This window comes from Colletotrichum jinshuiense, chromosome 6 (genome assembly GCF_051148585.1).
Source record: "Colletotrichum jinshuiense chromosome 6, complete sequence".
Taxonomy (NCBI): Eukaryota; Fungi; Ascomycota; class Sordariomycetes; order Glomerellales; family Glomerellaceae; genus Colletotrichum; species Colletotrichum jinshuiense.
In genome coordinates, this window is record NC_139313.1 from 3,687,864 (window position 1) to 3,707,075 (window position 19,212).

Below are 19,212 nucleotides of genomic sequence, written 5' to 3' on the forward strand. Positions count from 1 at the left end.
GTACCGCACATCGCTACACGCTGTCTCCAGCCTCATCTTCCATTCCCCAAGATATTGGAAAGAGGAAACTGGCATTCACTGCACAATAAAGCCTTAAACTTGAGACTCCATCACTACCCTCCGATATTATCCGGCGAAATAGACTTGGCTGGCAGGAATATTGGCAAGAAGGTGGCTTTGTTGATCTCACCGACTCGACGAACCCCAATGCGACGGAGCTGCAACGTCGCATCATTCTCTCGCAGTACGCAATGAGAATTAACAGTGCAGCAACCGGTCAACCCCCACAGGAGAGTGGCCTGGTATATAATGGTTGGTGGGGTAAATTCCATATGGAAATGGTCGTGTGGCATTGCGCACAGTGGGCTACTTGGGGGCGACAAAAGTATTTCGATCGAATATTTCCTGCTGTATACGAGAGTCTGCTACCTAGCGCTAAGGAAAGATCTCGCCGCATGGGGTGGAAAGGAGCCAGGTATATTTCTCGGATTATTAAAAAACAAAAACGAGTGAACTGACAGAGGGAAACCCCCACCAGGTGGCCAAAGATGACAGAGCTCACCACCATGGGTATATCTCCAGGTGAGACTCGAGCTTTTCTTCAATGGCAGCAGCCTCACCCAATATATCTTGCGGAGCTGGCTTACAAAGCTACACCCACGAAAAAAATGCTCCAACGATGGGACAATGTACTCACGTCAACCGCCGATTACATGGCATCGTTCGCATGGTTGAACAACTTGACTGGGAAATATGACCTCGGTCCGCCCATCCAAGGCGTAACGGAGAACTCTTCTCCAACTGAAATCTCCAATTTGGCTTACGAGCTTGCATACTGGCAATGGGCCCTCAACGCTGCCTGTGAGTGGAAGAAGAGACTTGGACAAAATTGTCCCGATAAATGGACAACAGTGGCAAAAAATATGGCGTCCCCACCCCAATTCGACGGCTTATATGCGCCTTGGGTTGGTGGCGGAACAAATGCATCATGGTGGGATAATCCACAACTCAACAAAGATCCACGGAGCGTAATCATGCTACAGGGAATGATCCCAGACACCCCACTGGTAAGACTACTTTATTATCTTTGGTAAATACTATTACTCTTCTGTATTAGTCGCTAATAATCAACACTTGGAACAGGTTGACCCAATTATTGGCAGTAGAACGTCTGACAAGGTCTGGGATGTCTGGGGCGATCAGCAGATCCGAGGCTGGGGGCGAAATGTCCTGGCAATTAACTCGGCACGTATCGGAAATCCTGAGCGAGCCATCTATCACTTGACGAATTTCGGTTACTGGACCTTTGGTGACCAGGGCTTTGCCCATAGATCTGGTCCAAGTGAGTCGTAAGCCCCAGCATCGTGGTGTTTCCACCATTTTGCTATATTGCTAGAATGGCGTCGAATGCTAACTAAACAACGCCAACAGGTCCGTCTCCGCCGCCTTATTTCCCTGGAAACGGTGGCTTTCTTTTAGCAATCGGTTACATGGCTGCTGGCTGGGAGGGGTCTGAGGGACACGCGCCTGGATTCCCTAAGGACGGATCTTGGGTCGTCAAACATGAGGGGATGTTACAAGCTCTTTGATACTTGTAGGAATTGGCGTAAGAAACTAGATAACTAATTTCAAGGCTGTTTGCTTTCTTAGATACGCCTTACGCTGTTTTGGACTCATTACCTAGGTACACAGCGATGTGCAAGCCACCAGAATACGGAGCTGTCGCGGTCTTGAACCCGTTTTTGGAATCATCTAAGTATGCCACCAAATCGATATAACCCTCAGCTCCAGCGATGATGTTGTCCACAACGACCAATGCGCCAGTCCTTAGTCTGGGCTTGACGAGAGCTAACGTGGGCATAGCAAGGACGGACCAGACTAGGGTTTTGGTCAGCTTTACAGGTGATTCCAAGTACCAGGTAGCATCAATATTGGCTTGGAAGACTCACTGTCCAGTAATAAAAAGTCCACCTGCTCCGGCAAATCAGATTTAAGCGTCTCTCGTAAATCGCCTTCTCTCAACTCAATCCATTGTTCAACTTCGGCACCTGCCTTCTTCCAATGCTCTCGAGCCCTCTTGGATTTAGTGGGCTCATTCTCCGTAGCAATCACTTTTCCCTTAGACCTCTGAGCAGTAGAGTTTTGTCCTACCGCAAGGGCAAGCCAGATGGTGCTGACCCCAAATGACGTCCCAGCCTCAACCACGAACCTTGCCCCTATGGATCGGAGAAGAAGGTACACGAGCGCGCACTTGTCAGGTTCTAGTGCCACGAACCTATCCAGTGCTACCGAAACAGGCTGGCTGTCGGTGCTCACGTATGGTGGTTCAGTGAGTGCTTGAATGTGAAGGTCCTTTAGAACAGCTAGCGTCTCAGGTGTTGCTTTCAGTGAGGCTAGGTGCTTATCGAGGTCTAAGAGGCTTGCCATGACGTCTAGTTAAGACGGTGCGTTAGTTGAAGAACGAAGTTTTCATAACAGAAATGCATTTAATAACCGTTAATATAAAATTGCCACTTGTTGCCTGTAAACCCTGGGATCTTAAACACATTCGCGATGTCGAGACTGACCTAATCATAATGATCTCCGCTGCGGGGTCGTCAAGATGGTATGTGTAGACCGATTATGTAATATTAGGTGAACAGCTGCGGGGTAGATTTGGTGTTCTACGAAACGTCGCCTCCGGCTATTGGCCAGTGGCAGCGCGAAGTATTGCACCGAGCCAATACATCAGCTTGTATTGGGTCACCAACAAGAATGTGTCGGGCAGCTCCGGTCGAGCCAACGTATTGCAGCCACAAATGTGTCATCAAATCAACCAGATAATTTAGCAGTAGCCCGTGTATGGCATGGACATAACTTGGCTGGAACAGCATGATCTAGATGCTGGATCTTTATCCAAAGGGGTGCATTTTTGAACATATATGCCCGGCCAAGAATTTCGCAACGTCTGAAGACACGTCTTGGTTGAACGCAGGTCGCAGCATCCAATCTACTTTATGCGTGCTTTTCGAGTTGCCGTCTAGGTTTTGAGGTAATGTTATCTGCGCGTGGGTATACTCATTTTATCCTCATATTTTGATCGAAGCAGGTCTCGGCATACACCCAACGATAGATTGGGCAAGTGCATACAGTTTGGCCATGTTGACCAGTTGATTCTGATGGAAACATATTGCGGTTTATGTAATCAAAACTACGTTAAGTACTGTTATGCGTGTTCAATAGCATTAACATGTGATGCTAAAAGGGTCGTGTTCGAGTATACACATACAGGCCAGCCGTGCACGGATCACATTACATTGTCATGGGGGAGTAAGATCAGGTTGTCACATTACTCATTATGTTCCGGTCTTTAAGGACGCAACTGTCTGAAAGGGCGGTCTATGGGACATGGCTGAGTACCAACAATGATGCTGGATACAACAATAATTATCTAGGTTCATCCAAACTTTCTCCTTAATCCGGTTCCGATATTTAGTTGTCAAAAGTGCCACTTCCAGTCGCAGTCAGCAGCTGAATTCTCGACGGTTGTGCTGATACTTAGAATTGAGGGCTTGGCTTTTTCTTGGATTTCATACCAGACGAATAGATTCAATCGCTTGGAATGTGTGCCAAAGCCGGCAGATGTGCTTGCAAGGGTTGTAACCTGTACCTTGGTGGGGTTAACCGTCGCTAGATACCACAGTCAGCCGAGGTGTAACTTCGGAAGTAAACGTTCAAGACACTCCTTGTGCAACCCCAACCTTAGGTGGCCCCAGCTGATTAGTGGCGGCATTGGTTGGATGAAATATGCAGGGGGATCTGGCGTATTTCGAACATTCCATTCAATCAGGGAGCTTTTTTTGCCTTGGGGACCTGGGTGACGAATTGAAACGTTCAAAGACCCAATCTACACAAAAGCCCTGGGCTGCATGGTTATCAGCCCTCTAACGAATTTTCTATACTCTTGGGCCTTCTATGGATAAGGCTTGCGACATAACATGGCCCCTAAGTCAAAGCCCTCCTGAAAATTGCCCCCAAGGGCTGGTCTGTGTCTCAGTGTTTGCTTTTCCATTGGTTGGGGCTGACTGTCCATGGCATGGCCATGGATCAGCGAAACCAGCACAGCCGTCCTATGCAGACCTTAGACTTGAAGTTACACGACGTTCATTTGACTTGGTGGTCAATGACAAGATAGTGATCTGTAAATGTGAAAACGGAAAGCCCCTTGGCGTCTGTATTGAGTATAAAAGCTTTAACTCTGCGTGGTCGATAGTTCAACTTTGCATCTTGCTAAAAAACTTTTTACTTGCAACCGCTCTGCTTATTTGAAGTCAAAGACCTTCACAGCATATCAAATATCCCATCAACCATCGAAGTATCGTCTTATTAAAAACTGTAAGTTATTTTATCCTTGTTGATATCATATTGCCTCCTTCTACCTATTGTCCTGAGACTGACCTTGGCATCGTCCAGAGCAATGTCGTTTGCAATCAAGTCTCAGTCGGCAGTCCCTCTGTTTTCTACCGAGCATCATGTAACCGATTGGGACATGCCCATTGGGCAAATGGATCCTCATCCTGGCTGTAGCATGGGCAAGCCTTGCATTTTTGGCCAAGACATGTCCTGCCCCACGACGACCTTATTTTCGGCCTATCGAGAGAGTGGTCTTTGGGATGCTAGTGACCCAAACCATCGGGCTTGCTACCTAGGGCGACCATGCTCAGTGACGGGCGAGAAGCTTTGTGTTCGCATCCTTCACCTGGCCAAACACCATCACACCTACGGAACTTGCTCGGGATTCAGTGGCCCAGACCATATGTACTGTCCTATTATCTCCGATCTTGACCGGAAGTGGCTTTTCCCCCGCTGTGCGGCTTGCGGCATCTTGACCGAGGCAAGGGGTCTTGTGCTAATCCACCGGCGGATGCTCGATGAGTGCTCAGTGAAAGAAGGTTTCACAGACGAAGACATTCGACTCATTCGGAATAGCCTAGCTGGGTACATGCGGGCTTATGAGGTGAGGAGAGAAATGCACGTCAAAGAGCTGCAGAATTGGGGTCAGGCGGTCTATGAATTGGAGATGAAGTTCGCTGGCGGTGACGGTGACATTCGAATGGCCACGGGACTTACCGAAGGACGTAATTTGTGGTGGAGACGGATTACGAGACGGATTGCTAAGGCTGTGGTCCAGTTTCTCTCTAGCTATCTCAAATAGTGCGTGAATGACTAAATAGCTTGAGGCGGATTTGATCAGGAAACTGTTGAATTAATGCCATAGAGCATGGTTTTATTTTACTCTTTCTTTAACATGAGAAAAGATGCATGGGTCTCATTGGATTGAGCGGTTTATTCAATTTCGTCAATTATTTTTTAAATGATTATTGCGCCATTTTACTACATTGCCTAAAAGATATCACGACCATTGCGAGATCTGCTTTAGACTGCGACCTGGATACAGTAAGGTGATATCCTAGTAGTACAATGCGCACCTTTTCCATGGAATTATCGCTAGCGTTGTAGTCTTACCCGGGTACTTGGATTCCGTGATTACTAGAATGTGAGCCAAAAGCCTCATGTTAGCATTTGGAACAATGGTTACTTGAGGACTGTAATGGATGCAGTGGGAGTCATCTCAGGGCTGAATATTATGCACCAAACGCATCCATACTTTTTCCATAATAATCATGTAATCAGGCTTTCATGCAAGAGCTCACCTACCAACTTAATGATTCCCAATGACGCCTAAAATTGCTCCCGGTTTATTACATTGTCTAGCCGTCATACACTTATCATAGCGACGTTGAAGTTGTTGAGAAACAGTCACTAGTCTAGTCTGTTGCTAGCACAAGCTGAAAATGTCTCACACTAATCAGCGCTGCTAGGATAACTGTCATACATACAGTTCCATGTTCTTAAATATGACAGACTAGCGTGTCTAATGTGACAACTTTGACTTACCTATAGGTCAGGTCATGCCTTGGAAGGACCCCCTATCAGCGCCGATTTCATACTCCCTTCCGATCATGAAGAAATATAGATGACCGGCAATATCCTGCTTGCAGGCCAGGCCACGCATCGGAACTGTGGAGTCGGACCAGGGCGCTGTATGCCTTTTGGGCGTTATAATATGGTGTTCTGCATCCCGGAGCATTCACTCCGAGGACCGCCCGTCGAAGGGTGGCGTAAGGTGTCTGAAAAGCTGAACTAGGGCCTCCGTCAAGGATGTGAGAATCGTTCAACGAACGTTAGAGTGAGTCTGACTGGCCAACACAGCCGGAAGTACGGCGATTGGTCAGACCTGTTTACGCACCCTCAATATACAATACGACTTATAAGGTGCGTGCTTACCACAGCGGGTAAACAGATTCCGTGTCACCATTTCATTGTTTTGCAAGTGCGAATAACAAATTGATAAATTATAGTATTTTCAGTAGACCGCGCGCATTTTTACACTTCCCCTGCTCAGATGACATGTGTCGAAAGGAGGTGGGGCAATGTTTTCAGCAGCCACCATTGGTTCTCGCCGGCTTCATGAAAATCCGCAGCCTTCGTAGGTGTAGGAAGATGCATGACGATGTTATCCAAGCAATATATCAGTTCGGAATATATCTATGGAGTATCCCTCGCCTGAAATCGTCGGTTTCTTTGTGGCCCAGCATAAGCGGCACATGACTAACGGCGTTCAAGTTTGTGGTATTTATCCAACACAACCGGCTCGGCTTGCATCCAACATTCAAGATTGGACTCCCTGGTTTCAGCCTCGGATTTATCTGGAATGATGTGTTACACATCGGTTTGGGGCCGAATCTTTCCTTCGAAAATGTCGACATCGCCAATTGTAATTCCTCCCTTGAGGGCAACACGAAATGGTTGAATGTCATCAGCCTTGCTACCTGCAGTATTTCCTTAAGACAAGCTTGTAAAACGATGGCTTCTCTCTATCTGTAGCTGAACCAAATCTAATTTGTAGAGTTCCTGCTCTTTATGTGCCTCATTCATATCGTTGTAGTTTAACGTTAAGCGCTTGGGTTTTGGCTAGTCGATGCAGTGGATGAGTGCCTGCAGTCTACAAGGTACTGCGCCTTTCCCAGCACGACAGCAGCGCTGTAAATACCTTGGTTCTCCATACTTCGCCTGGAAATGGGTGGGTTTGCTGGCTTTGAGCTGGTAAAAACAATCGATTAATTGTCGTGTAGTGGATTGGCGGCAGATGCCATACTCAACTGCGGTCCATGATTCCACTCTGCTTCTCCTGAAGTGCCTGAACAATAATGCACAATGGAATTAATATGCAAAACTCTCAAATATTTTTAACAAAAACGCCGTGAGCGTAAAGCTGCTGTTTGTGGCGTATTTCCACTTAAAAGCCACTACCAGCATGGCACCAGTGCCAAGACACTTCCATTGGACGATAAAATTTCTGTCACGTCCACCTCTGTCTTGCCCACCGCCATATTACTCCTTTCATCTGCGTAAAAGATGATCGACTTCATGTAACGCCTAATTTTTTTGGGGTACCACGAGGGTAGGTAGAATAATATTTATTCATCAGCCCGTTACCCAAAATGACATGTTGAGCACCGCAAAAGAATCGTACCCCTGCACCCCTCTCTTTTGATAGCGTTGGTGGTACCAGACGTTAGGTGTCAGTGTAGTCACGCCAGTCTAATGGAACACAAATAGCAATGCCAAGTATCTGGATCGCCCTAACCGCCGATTAACAGGATTTTACTTACTTACGTGCTATTGGGTTTTATGATGATAAGCGGAAATATGACTGGGACCTCGAATCTGAGCTCGAAATCGCAACTGACCACAGTATGAGGGCAAAAACATTGCGGCCCCTTGCCTTTGCAACCTATGCCAAGATCTGCCTTGCAGATTCGATACACCAGTACGTGTACCAGTTGGTCTGCCTAATACATCGGAATGTGGGCTCTCCAAATTATTCACCCTGCGAACCCAATACCTTGATAGCAGGTCGATCGCATTTATAGCATCCAGCAAACAAAGATCACCCCTCCAGAAAATAAGCACTATGTAATTGCTTGCGTAGCCCTATACCCTGTAGATGGCTTCTGATACGTAGGTGATACTGCCTTCCCTATCACCTTAGATAGCAACTTGCCATGGCGTTCCCAACATTCAAGCTGAAAACAAAGGTGTCAAAACTCGGGTTAAGAGTACTACCATCTTTCCTACCCTTGGCCATTAATAAAACAACCTCGTGAATGCAGCGTTGAAATGTTGATTGCCGCATGGCATAATCTCGTACTCTTGTCTCCCTAGTCCATTGACAGTGTTTTTAAAAGAAGTGTTTGTGACGGGGAAGCGACGCGGTAATTGCGCTGATGCAAATGTGACTTGTAGAACCTTCATGCCTCGTGACAAGTTCGAAGTTGTGTTGATCGCTGTAGAGATTCTGATCATCGGTTAAGATGTGGCCCAGGCACAGTAAACTTCCTTTCAACTTGAAGCTCTGGTATATCGAAGCGCCGTGCCAAGAGTGGCAGTGCCTCGAGTCTTGGCAGCATAGTGGGCAACGATCGTCCAACTCTCCGTTATGCGGCACTGGGGAGATCCCGACGGCGGTGATCTTGACCGGTTCTTGTGCGCGGTAAACGGTCTTGGCGCGTTTCGAAACGGGCTCCCATTTGCTTCCATGTTTAGTATGATTTAAATTAACCGTCAGCAGACAGGTTTCCAGATTGATTACACCCGTACTGTTTTAAAGAATTGCGTTGTACTGCGCTCTCCAATTGCCGCTGCCGAGTCCTGACACGTCAAAATCTTGGAATGCCATCAGTGGGTCTGTAAAGCACCGTGCAATGCGGGTTGTGGAGGAGATGCGGAATCCCCTCGTTGGCCAAGACCTCCTTAATTCAGCATCGAGTTTCTGTTGCAAGAATCAGCGCACCAGAAAAGCAATTCTCCACCACTCATATTTTGTTATCAAATTGAAGTCCAAGTATAAATCATCGAGCTATTTCTTGTCCAGAAAAGAATTTAATCAAGTTGCAAGATCACGTCTGAGTCCCGCCATCCAGAAGAACCTTACACTCGTTCTCTATTAGCACACTCATTTTCATTCTATAAATCAGGCATTATGCGCACCGAAGCTTTCAAGTTGCTCGCGGCTCTCGCCGTTGCCTTCCCTACTGTCTCCGCCTGTGTGGGCAAGGATGCCCTCCCGACCGCGACTGAGACCATCAGCAGCTCTGAGCCTATCGAGGTTGCTGCTGGTGAGTCGTACGATGGAAAGCTGGCCCGTTTCGACAGAGGATCTGGTGCTTGCAAGGCACAGACGGAAGGAGGTAAGTTGCGTTTGCTTACAATTCAGGACCTGCCAAGCTAACCGTCCCTTACTCAAAGGCCAAGCCGACGCCGTATTCCTCCTCCGTAAGGGTGCCACCTTAAAGAATGCCATCATTGGAAAGGATCAGATGGAGGGTGTTTACTGCATTGGCGGTGGCTGCACCATCGAAAACGTCTGGTTTGAAGACGTCTGCGAGGATGCCATTTCTATGTATGTTGCGCCATATATGACCATCCTGAAGACGACATTGTTCTGACGTGGACTTTAGCAAAGAGGATGAGGCAGGCACTGAGACTCGCATCATCGGTGGTGGTGCGTACAAGGCCGCGGACAAGGTTGTCCAACACAATGGATGCGGTAGTGTCAGCGTAAGTAGACTAGCCTCTGGTGGCTATATGTTAAGCCATTTTGCATTACGGACGCTGACAAAACAACAGATCTCCAACTTCTATGCCGAGGATTACGGAAAGGTCTACAGGGCTTGCGGCACTGTGAGTAACCCCTGATACGATTTTGAAAGTTCCTATTGCAAAAGAATATTAGCTGATTGTTTTGTAGTGTGATGCTTGCAAGCGTACCGTCACGATTGAGGGTGTATCTGCTTACGGCGGTGGAGAGGTCGCCGGAATCAACGAGGAGACCGGCGACGAAGCAACTCTTGTCAACATCTGCACCGATGCCAAGACCCCTTGCCAACTATACAATGGCCCTGGGGAGAAGTCAGGATCTTGCTAAATAGTATCAACAAGCAACATGCCGTATTCTTTCTACAATCCTGGTTGTTTGTATGAGATGAAAGGCATCGGGTTCATCTTGACTCGGTTTCAATTGAATCTTGAGTGAGATTGGGCTCGGTTTTGTGTATATACTTCTTCAAAACTGTTCATAAATAGTTTCAGTGCTTCCTTGAATATCCACACGAATTCTAAGATCCAAACTGCGAATATATTCATGTAATTTCTTTCGAATTTCTTTTCTAATTGGAGGTTGCTAAATTATTCACAGGCAAGGTGAAAGTCTATTCTGTGATTGGACCAGAGCCCAGTTTGCCAGCTCTAGACATGTTGCAGGATCTTCGGAAAAATCATCTGCAGGTTGATTTACGAATTTATTAAGATTATATTGTAGACACAACCTGAAGCTTTACTCTAAAGGGCTAAATTTGGCACTCGAGTTGTTTAAACCATTAAAAGGATGTAGGGAATGGGACTTCTTGGGGTCGACATTCCCATAGCTCGAGGAGTGTGTAATTTGCGGCAAGGCGAAAACATCCTGTTCTATAACCAATATTCGCGCTTTGTACGCTTCTGGTTTAAAAACGGCAGGTGTTTCCCAGACTCTGAATTAGCAACAGAGAAACCTGACGGTTTTTGCTCAATTTCACCGCGTTTCCCGCCTTCCCTCAAGCACGATATATCCGAAACTTTCGGTTGAAGGTATAACATAACAATCTGATTTATTTGATGAAAAAAATATCGAACTCTTATTCTACGAGGTTTCTGTACAGACACACAGACTACAAAGATTTTGCGGGCGATGGTCTCCATTTGGCATACAAAAGTTACTTCGTTGAATTGTTTCTGGTCATTATAAAAGAAACTAAGGTAGTCATTATCTCCATCATATACGCCATAAAGCAAAATCCTAGGTATCGTGGCTATAACCGAGTCTATAAAAACAAAACCCCAAAGCTCAGCGCCAAACTCCACGCAATGCAAGTGTAAATACTCTTTCCGGCCGCCAACCCTCCTACACCTGAATCATCATCACCGTTCGAAGTGGAGTTGTTGGCGTCTTCCGACGACCCTGGCGTAGACGTAGTCGCCGTACCAACACCCTCCGAAGAGGATGCGAGGCTGTTACAAGCTGTGCTATCGGGCTCCGAAGTGCCAATCTTGGCGCCAATGTTGACAACAACTGCCTCGGAATCCCGGACTGGGATGCTCGCCTTTCCATCGCTGCCAACAGTGACGGTGACGTTTTCGTTGGAGACTTGAGTCTGCTGTCCATCGTTGCCTTGTTCGAAACTGATGCCGTTCCAGGTCGTCCCACTGGTTGCATCGGCGCCTTCACTGGTAAGGTACGCCAAGTGCAGTGTCTGGCCAGCGAGCGAAGAGGGCAGCACCACGTCAACAGTCACACTGCCTTTGTTTGACTCCGACACGTTCGCCACCTTGCCATTAAGAACTACAACAGATGCCAGTGAATCGCCCTGATAAACTGACCAGGCATTCATATAATCATTATAACCGGATGGATACTCGGATATTTCAGCCTGGGCAACACGAGTTGTGCACGAACGACCGATTGTCTGGGCGAAGGCCGCCATGCCGTAGTAAAGCGGCCGGACGAACCGGTCGCGACCGAACATCGCCGTCGGTTGCCAGGCACTGGCGTTGCTGTCGTACGTCATGTGGAACTGAACAGACGAGATATTGATCGTGGTTGCGTAAAAGAGGAAGTTAAAGGTCCAGAGTGCAGCGGCAAATGTGTTGCTGAGTCCTTCGACACCGAGGGGCCCAACGACGGACATCTCTCTCAACGCAAATGGGTGAGTTGTCTGCTGCGCCTGCGTGATCTGCGCCTCGATCGCCGAGTCGAATTGGGCTTTTGTCGTCTCGAAACGCAGCATGTAGTCCAACGTCAAAGGATAAGGGAAAGAACCGACAAAGTAGTAGTAGTTGTGCTGGTTCCAGCTGGTGATGAACCCAGTGTCCGACTTGTTGGCCTTTGTATCGAGCCCGTAGCTGACCAGATCCTCAATCTCGAAGCCTGTGCCAGCTACCCAAGCTGTAGACGCCGAAGCTTCGAAAAAGTTGCTGTGCAGTCCACGCGGCTCCAGGACTTCTTCCCACACGGCACGGGCGCGATCGAGCCACTGTTTGGCATACTCCGATCCCGACCAGGAGCTCTCCGTCCTAAACCCATTATTGCCGTAGAGGTCTGGCTCGTTTCCGAATTCGAATGACATCAGGTTGAGATTGGTGCATCGATTAATAATCTCGGAGGCCATAGTCGTCAGCCTCTCGATGTAGTCCGGCTCTTGGTATCCCAGGTTCAGGCCCCAAGTAACGGGTGTACCCTTAGGCATACGATTGGCGATTTCCATGAAGCGGGGGCCAACGATGAAGTTATCGGCAGGGACGCCCCCAGGCGCGACAGGTCGCGGGTTCGGCTTGATAAGCCATTCGTCTTGAGAATCGTCGTAAATTAAATAGTCTTGCGTGTTTCCGCCCAGTCGCACGTGCGGTGGTCGACCGGTGAAATTTGCTAGGTTGTTTAGGAGGTTGAGGGAAAGATCGTTTGGTGTTTCGTCACCCATAAAATAGAATAGGTGGTCTAGCTCGATGCCGAAACCGGCGAACGAGGGGTCGATATTCGCCGATATGTTATTGGGGATCTCTTGGGAGAGCGATATAGACAGGATATTATCGGCAGCGAGCGCAGCAGAAATTAGGCCGCAGCCCATGAGAAGGCGACTTTGCAACGGCGCCATGTCGAACAGCAGCCGATAGTAGTGGCTGAATTGTGTTTGCTAGTAAAGAGACACCTCCCAGAACATCGTGAGAATCAAACAAGGAGCGGGACGGCCAAACAATATTTAAGACGTTGGACAAAAATTCGAAAAAGGCGGTTTCAGTAACCCCCCATCCATTTCATCATTCCAGTGGATCAGCCGGAGCTTTCTGGCCCTCGTGCGGGTGCGCCAGTTAACCCATGTTGGTACCAAGGCTAGGCATTTGCTCCAGTCTGACGCGTACGACATGAATGAAAAGCTGAGGCGCTGAGGGAGGCATTGCAATCCAGTTTTTCGAACCGCGTAGCAGATCTGTTTGGGGCCGTTCGCCGGGGCCATTGGAGAGCCTACGAGCCTAGACCATTTGTCGCGAAAACGCCGTGCCTCTGTGGGCGCTGCGATGCCGCGGTGCCGTGATTGCGACAGCCGGTTAGTGGGTTGATGACATCAGGGATGGATTAGACACCCTGCTGGTTCGGTGGGCCAAGCGTTGGCAGTTTGTTCCGCCCCGCAGAGCGTGCGTGGATAACAAGGAACTGGCAGGGTATGAGATGGTGATGTCAAACAGACGTTGCTTGGGCACAGAACAGTGATACAGGGATATTCAGTTAGCGCTCCCTACCGCTAGATTTTCTTTAGGGAATGTACAAGCAGCGCAATGAACCAGCCACACCACCCCAGCGTAATCCGGAGCCAATAAAGTGATGCATCGCAGTCTGAGGAAAAATTGACCGTCATTGTCCGCTACTGCTCTGGCGTTTTGTTAATCTCTAACTTCTCCCGTTTCCTGCAGGAACAATGGAACTTTGTTGTCGATTACCGTCGATCGTTCGCTCTCTAAACAAAATTAGAAACACTACTCCACCACGCGCTGAGGCAGTACTGATTTTGACAGAGTTTCCAATGGGCCAGATATTCAGGAGTGTCACAGCTTGCGGGCCGACTTCCCCAAACTAAAGTAAACAACTGAACGAAACTCGATATTGACAAACTACAACATGAGGAAGATAAGAGCCATCTCGCAAATTCTGGAACACCGTCATGGGATGAAGACCAAAGCCCATACCGAGTTGGCTGACGTCAACAATGATGCAGGGATGGGTCGGTTATGGTAACCAGGCTGTCCCAGTTTTGCAAGTCTCCAAGTAGAGTCGCCAAGTAGAGTCGCCAAGTAGAGTCGCCAAGTAGAGTCGCCACGGACGAATGAGGGCAGAGCTCCAGGTTCCCATATCTTGTGATGCAGTTTTTGCTACTCAAGTGATGAACTTCTCGCAATAAATGCAGGATTAAAAGGTTGCTCACGTAGGGTGTATGCTCTTGCACAATTGTTGGTTAGTTTAGGTAACATAAGGGCGATTTGGCTTCGTCGACCTCAAAGATGCCAAATAAAACAATACCTAAAAAGCCATTAAATCAACTTTGGAACCTTGTCCCACCTTTGTTTGACTTGATCACGTATTCTGACCTTCATCCAAGATAGGCACCTAACCAAAAGCGTAACCGACAATCTGGAAGGTGGAAAGACGACCAGGACCTGACATAGTTGACTGAGGATTAGATCCCCGCGCTTTCCCATCCCCCCCGCTCTTCTGTAATGAAATCCTCCACACGGATATTCCTCCAACATCTGACTTTGCCAATGTGCACTCTTCAGCATTGCATTCTTCATTTGTGGTCCACTCTTGCCTTGGCAATTCTGTTTGGGCAGCAGGCTGAGTTACGCTGTTCGTCTGGCGGAGCCCGTGTACTTTCGGAGCCGTCATCATGATTCTGCAAATAACCAAACCCCCGATTTGGCGAAGAGCGACCGGATCGTCGGAAGTGCCGGCTGCCGGCAGACAAGGGAATGCACTTCCTGCAATTGGCTCGCGTTTCGCAGCTAGTGACGACAACGCCGCCTTTTCGAACGACTATCGATTTTCGAGATTGTGTTGATGGCCGAAGCACAACTATCGTGAGACTTACATCAGTTCGCTGTATATTTTTCTGCACATTGAATATATGCCTTAAATACTTGCAAACTCACAAGCTCAGAATGGATCAATCCACAAAAATGATCTCTCTTATTAAATGTCAATCACTCATTCCTTGTAGTTATTAAGTATTTGAATTGTGTAATGCTGCTTTCATTGTCGCTATAGCTTCTGAAACGACATACAACTCATCAATACCAGCAATGTCTAGATTATGCGGTTCAATACGTGGTAGAGTCTGGTATACCACGTAACTTGCTGATGTCACATGAAAAAAAGATAACCGCATCCTGCAATCTATAGATGCCAACAGCAGTTGTTCCGGGTCCATACCTCTCGTAAGCTAACACAGTGCCTACCTGGCGGAAAGACCAAAATAGACGGCACTTTTTCTTGGCACGTGTTTTTAGCCAACTTACGCAATTCCCAGGGCATGAAGTATATCGCCAATACAGCAGCTTGACATTACACTGACCATGTATAGCGGTAGCAGTCCGCAAGTGAACTCAAGCCAACTTTTAAACTAGAATTTTAGATTGGCTATGAACCTGGTGATCCGCGGCAACGAATTGGCCTGTTGTAATCCCACGGTTGGATCATTTGAGCGTCCTTGCTATACGGCATTGTTCCAAGTTGATGCGTAGTATGTGTTGCCTAGCTACGCTTATTCGTTTACAACCGCTATAAAGCATACCGCAAGTTTCAGAACTTTTGGTATCAAAATCCAAAACGTCTTTTAGCAGTACTTGCAGGCGCCCGTCGGGCAGTAGCCGTGGCTGCAGCTGAAGCTGCAAAGTCCCTTGTAGCTGTCATCCAAGCCATCAGCAGGGCAGCCGTCCCGACCATCTCCGCCAGGGCTGGTTGTCTGCTCGCCGTACGCGGAGCATTCGCAGACGCCATCGGGGCAGTACCCGTTCGAGCATGAAAAAGCGCAGAGACCGGTGTAGTTGTCCGAGAGACCGGACTTGACCTGGCCAGAAACGCAGAAAGAGCCGGTTGAGGTAGGTACAGGGGCGGTGGATGTGGCTGTCGCCGTTGGAGTCGACCCAGAGGCAACGCACTTCTCCTTGATGTAAGCGGCTGCATCATTAGTGTACAACTGGAAATAGTTGGTGTGAGCGTCCTCGCCCATAGTTCGAGTACCGTCACCGTACGCGCAGACGGTGTCTTCGCCGTTGCACCAGGAACGCAGAACGCCGGCAAAATTATTCAGGCTGCTCAGGGAAGAGCTAGCTCGGGCCATCTGGCCACTGTAGGTTGAGCCGGCCTCAACATTGTAGCTCTGGTCGGCGATATGAGTCGGGTCGCCAAAGAGAAGTGCGGCGCAGACTATGAGAAGTTCAGTTAGGGGCCTTCAAACAATCTGCGCAAATTGCCGCGTTGCTGGAGAGTCTTACTCTTGTTTCCAGGAGTCGAGTTGGCAGTCAATCCTGAATCAGCAAGGACGTTTCCAACAACGTTTGCGCCCTCGCTGTAACCGCTCAAGACAATCTTCGAGTCAGGACATTTCTCGCTGTATGCCTTGACCTGGGAAGCGCCAGATAAGCGGCCCTCCTCAACCGCAGCAGGGTAGCCTTGAGGGTTGGATGCATCGAACAGAATATCCTCATAGTCGCAGCTGGAAAGACCGTTGCAAGTGGCATCGATCACCAGCTGTTGCCGGCCGGGGTAACCCTCGTTCCATCCGCGAGCAAGGAAGATGTGCAGATCGGTGCAGGATCCGGAACCGGTGGATTGGCGCTTTCCGGGGGCGGCGGAGGCCAAAAGGATGAAATTGAAGAGTGCGGCAGCTTTCGGGGACAACATCATGGCTGATTAAAATTAGGCCTATTACTACAATGATTGCAGAAAAAAATTGAACGAGTGACAATGCGGACGAGAATTTCGTGAAGAGCAAAGGAGAGTGAAACAATGGTTCTGGGGAAGGCGGAGTTTTATTCATATTTGCGGCTGACTGTGGATCATGGAGCGCTGTATCGGTTCATTATCGCATATAGTAACTCCATTTCCCCCCTATTGTTGCTTCTCCGAACTAGCCAAGGACAAGTTATTGTGGGTTTCCTTCGGTCATAATACCCAAAATAGCAAGGTCATTACGACCTAGGTATCGTTACAATGCAATTAATATCTAATCGTACCCTGTGATTCGTGAGCTACAATACGGCTGTCAACAAACAAGGAAAGCCTGTATCTTCCCAACAGAAAACACGGACAGAGCGAAGGAGTAGAATACGCGCATAACCTAGATATTCAATACTACTCATACAATTGCCGGTAGTAACAGTCGAAAATTAGTCTCACAAGCAGCTTTCCCCCGAATATCTGCAAATACACGACTTCATCGTTAACATTTAACACCCTGCATGATCAATACAAGATCGCATACTGCGCCGGGCAATAAATTTGATCATGCCCTGATAGAACGCACTGACTTTCATGCTTGCTGCCATTCCATTAAGCATGTAGTTATTAACCCTCCATATTGGGGAACACAGCCTAAAGCCAGAAGCCATCTACATTATTGCCTCCGGGATGGTCTTGATCAGTTTGAGATTGACCCTGGATTGTCAGGTGCACACCATATTCGTGGTATCTAGGTCCGGGAAAACAAGAACTATCCAGAATGTCTTTGGACGCATGGCATTTGACAAGTCAAAGAAACCGTGGTATATACGCCACGCCGATGATGAAATTCCTTCTAATAAACTCCTGGCTTTTGACTAGTGGCCAGCAGGAGACATCTGCGTATGCTTATGTATACGGACAAAGTGCGGCACATGCACATTGCAAGTAAAACGTAAACGAATCAAACCCTTCTGCCTCATTGCAACTCCTTATATTTTCTCGACTAATCTTTATACGGCATCATCGCCACGAAGTGAATCTCTGTGTTGCTTATATCGAGTCCGGGGTGGCTGCGGAGGTAGACTCTCCCTCTCCGCCACACCCTGAAATGCCGTTTGTTGTGCGGCATACGTGTCGCTACTTCGTCCGCTCGGCTCATGCTTCTCGGACAGGTCATCATTTCCTTGTCCCCAGCCCCCGGATCTTGTGAAAACAAGATAGCGATAATCTGTCCCATCTTCTGGAAAGTAGACAAACTGGTCGTGCCTTTTGAGAGGTAGGTGATTGAATCGCCAGTCCCAAACAGCGGCGTAGCATCCGCGATAGGAGCCAAACGCAACTGCAGTTCCAATTATACTGCCTGCTACAATGTCGTACCAATTATGAGCCTGGTCGACGGTGAGAGAACAAGCGATTAGGAGAGCGCCAAGTAGCGGGGCGAACGTGAGGGCAATTTTCCACAATGCCGGGCGGTAGTCGGCCCAAACCTTCAGCTTGGCGTTCAGGTACAGGAACAAGAAAACATAGCCGGCAAATGCAGCTGTAGAGTGGCCGGAAGGAAAAGATGTCATTGCATTCTTCAGCTTGTTGGAGTCCGGCTGTGTGCAGACGTCGACCGAGTACATAATTTGCTGGAACCCCACGGCATTGAGTCCGGTCGCGTTGTTGAGAGCTGCGCGCGAGATATCGGGCATGCAAACCGCGAGAAAGTAAGGTCGAAAACCACCGATCAGTTGCTTGACAATAACTTGGATCAAGGTGCCTAAAACGATGGAGAAGATGACGCCAATAATGCCATTATTAACATCCCAAATGCTCCTCACGCGGAATTGAGCTAGAAGAATGACGGCGATTGGGATGAGAGCGGACAGCAAGGCAGATAACCATGTGTCAATGATCCAGCCGCGATCAGGATATGCAAACTGCGGGTAAACGATGTCACCGGAACCGTTAAACGTGATAGGAAAGTTGCGCGTCGCGGCAATAGGGGCGTTATAGATCTGCAAGAACAACACATTCAGTTGAAACCAAATGAATTGGCAAGGAGAGCACTTACGCCAAGTGAAGCGCCACCCAGCGCCGACATAACCAGAATGTCGAACCAGGTGATACGAAGCCACGCCATGAAGAAATCCCAGAGGCCACTAGCTGAACGAATTGTGTCGCGCGTAAACTCAGGTTGGGCGTCGTCGCCATGGATTTGTTGCTTGAGTCGGCGCATTGTGTTGAAATCTTTTTTTTATCGAGTAACTTATCTTTTTGACTCGTGTAAAGAAGCTTTATGTGTTTGTCGGGCCAGAAAGGAACGAGGCAGCTACACAGAACGATCTCACAGAAATACTCCTGTCAAAACGTGGGAGGGAGATGAAAGAGCATAGTTCCTGCCAAAGTCGGCCTCGGTCTCTTGAGGGGCCGCTCAGACATAGGTACGACAAAAGATACTTACCGTCCCATCTTTTCTTTCTTGATGTCATAGCTGACTCTAGTGCACGGTAGACGCGCTGTGCCTTCTGAGACTGGGACCGTTCGGCGAAGTTTTTTCGGCTTGCATCCCAGCGCTCTACTCAATAGGTTTTGTTGTT

General features: G+C 48.2%; 5 protein-coding genes across 5 annotated transcripts; 1 reads left to right on the forward strand and 4 right to left on the reverse strand.

Moving 5' to 3' along the window:
- Nucleotides 1-1,657: 1,657 nt before the first annotated feature.
- EsH8_VI_000953 (S-adenosyl-L-methionine-dependent methyltransferase) lies at nt 1,658-2,427 on the reverse strand (the record flags this gene model as incomplete). Its single annotated transcript, XM_083272206.1, has 2 exons — nt 1,658-1,878; nt 1,950-2,427. The coding sequence occupies 2 exons, from the start codon at nt 2,425-2,427 to the stop codon at nt 1,658-1,660; spliced, it is 699 nt and encodes a 232-aa protein (XP_083127380.1).
- A 6,658-nt stretch (nt 2,428-9,085) lies between these two features.
- Nucleotides 9,086-10,030, forward strand: EsH8_VI_000954 (pectate lyase; the record flags this gene model as incomplete). The annotated part of the gene is made up of 5 exons (XM_083272207.1): nt 9,086-9,293; nt 9,352-9,505; nt 9,564-9,663; nt 9,733-9,786; nt 9,854-10,030. 5 exons carry the CDS (start codon nt 9,086-9,088, stop codon nt 10,028-10,030), a joined length of 693 nt encoding a protein of 230 aa, XP_083127381.1.
- A 934-nt stretch (nt 10,031-10,964) lies between these two features.
- On the reverse strand, nt 10,965-12,791 carry EsH8_VI_000955 (glycosyl hydrolase family 79 C-terminal domain-containing protein; the record flags this gene model as incomplete). Its single annotated transcript, XM_083272208.1, has 1 exon — nt 10,965-12,791. One exon carries the CDS (start codon nt 12,789-12,791, stop codon nt 10,965-10,967), a length of 1,827 nt encoding a protein of 608 aa, XP_083127382.1.
- Nucleotides 12,792-15,521: 2,730 nt separating this feature from the next.
- EsH8_VI_000956 (uncharacterized protein) lies at nt 15,522-16,594 on the reverse strand (the record flags this gene model as incomplete). The annotated part of the gene is made up of 2 exons (XM_083272209.1): nt 15,522-16,114; nt 16,183-16,594. The coding sequence occupies 2 exons, from the start codon at nt 16,592-16,594 to the stop codon at nt 15,522-15,524; spliced, it is 1,005 nt and encodes a 334-aa protein (XP_083127383.1).
- A 1,046-nt stretch (nt 16,595-17,640) lies between these two features.
- EsH8_VI_000957 (phosphatase PAP2 family protein) lies at nt 17,641-18,851 on the reverse strand (the record flags this gene model as incomplete). Its single annotated transcript, XM_083272210.1, has 2 exons — nt 17,641-18,630; nt 18,687-18,851. The coding sequence occupies 2 exons, from the start codon at nt 18,849-18,851 to the stop codon at nt 17,641-17,643; spliced, it is 1,155 nt and encodes a 384-aa protein (XP_083127384.1).
- Nucleotides 18,852-19,212: the final 361 nt, after the last annotated feature.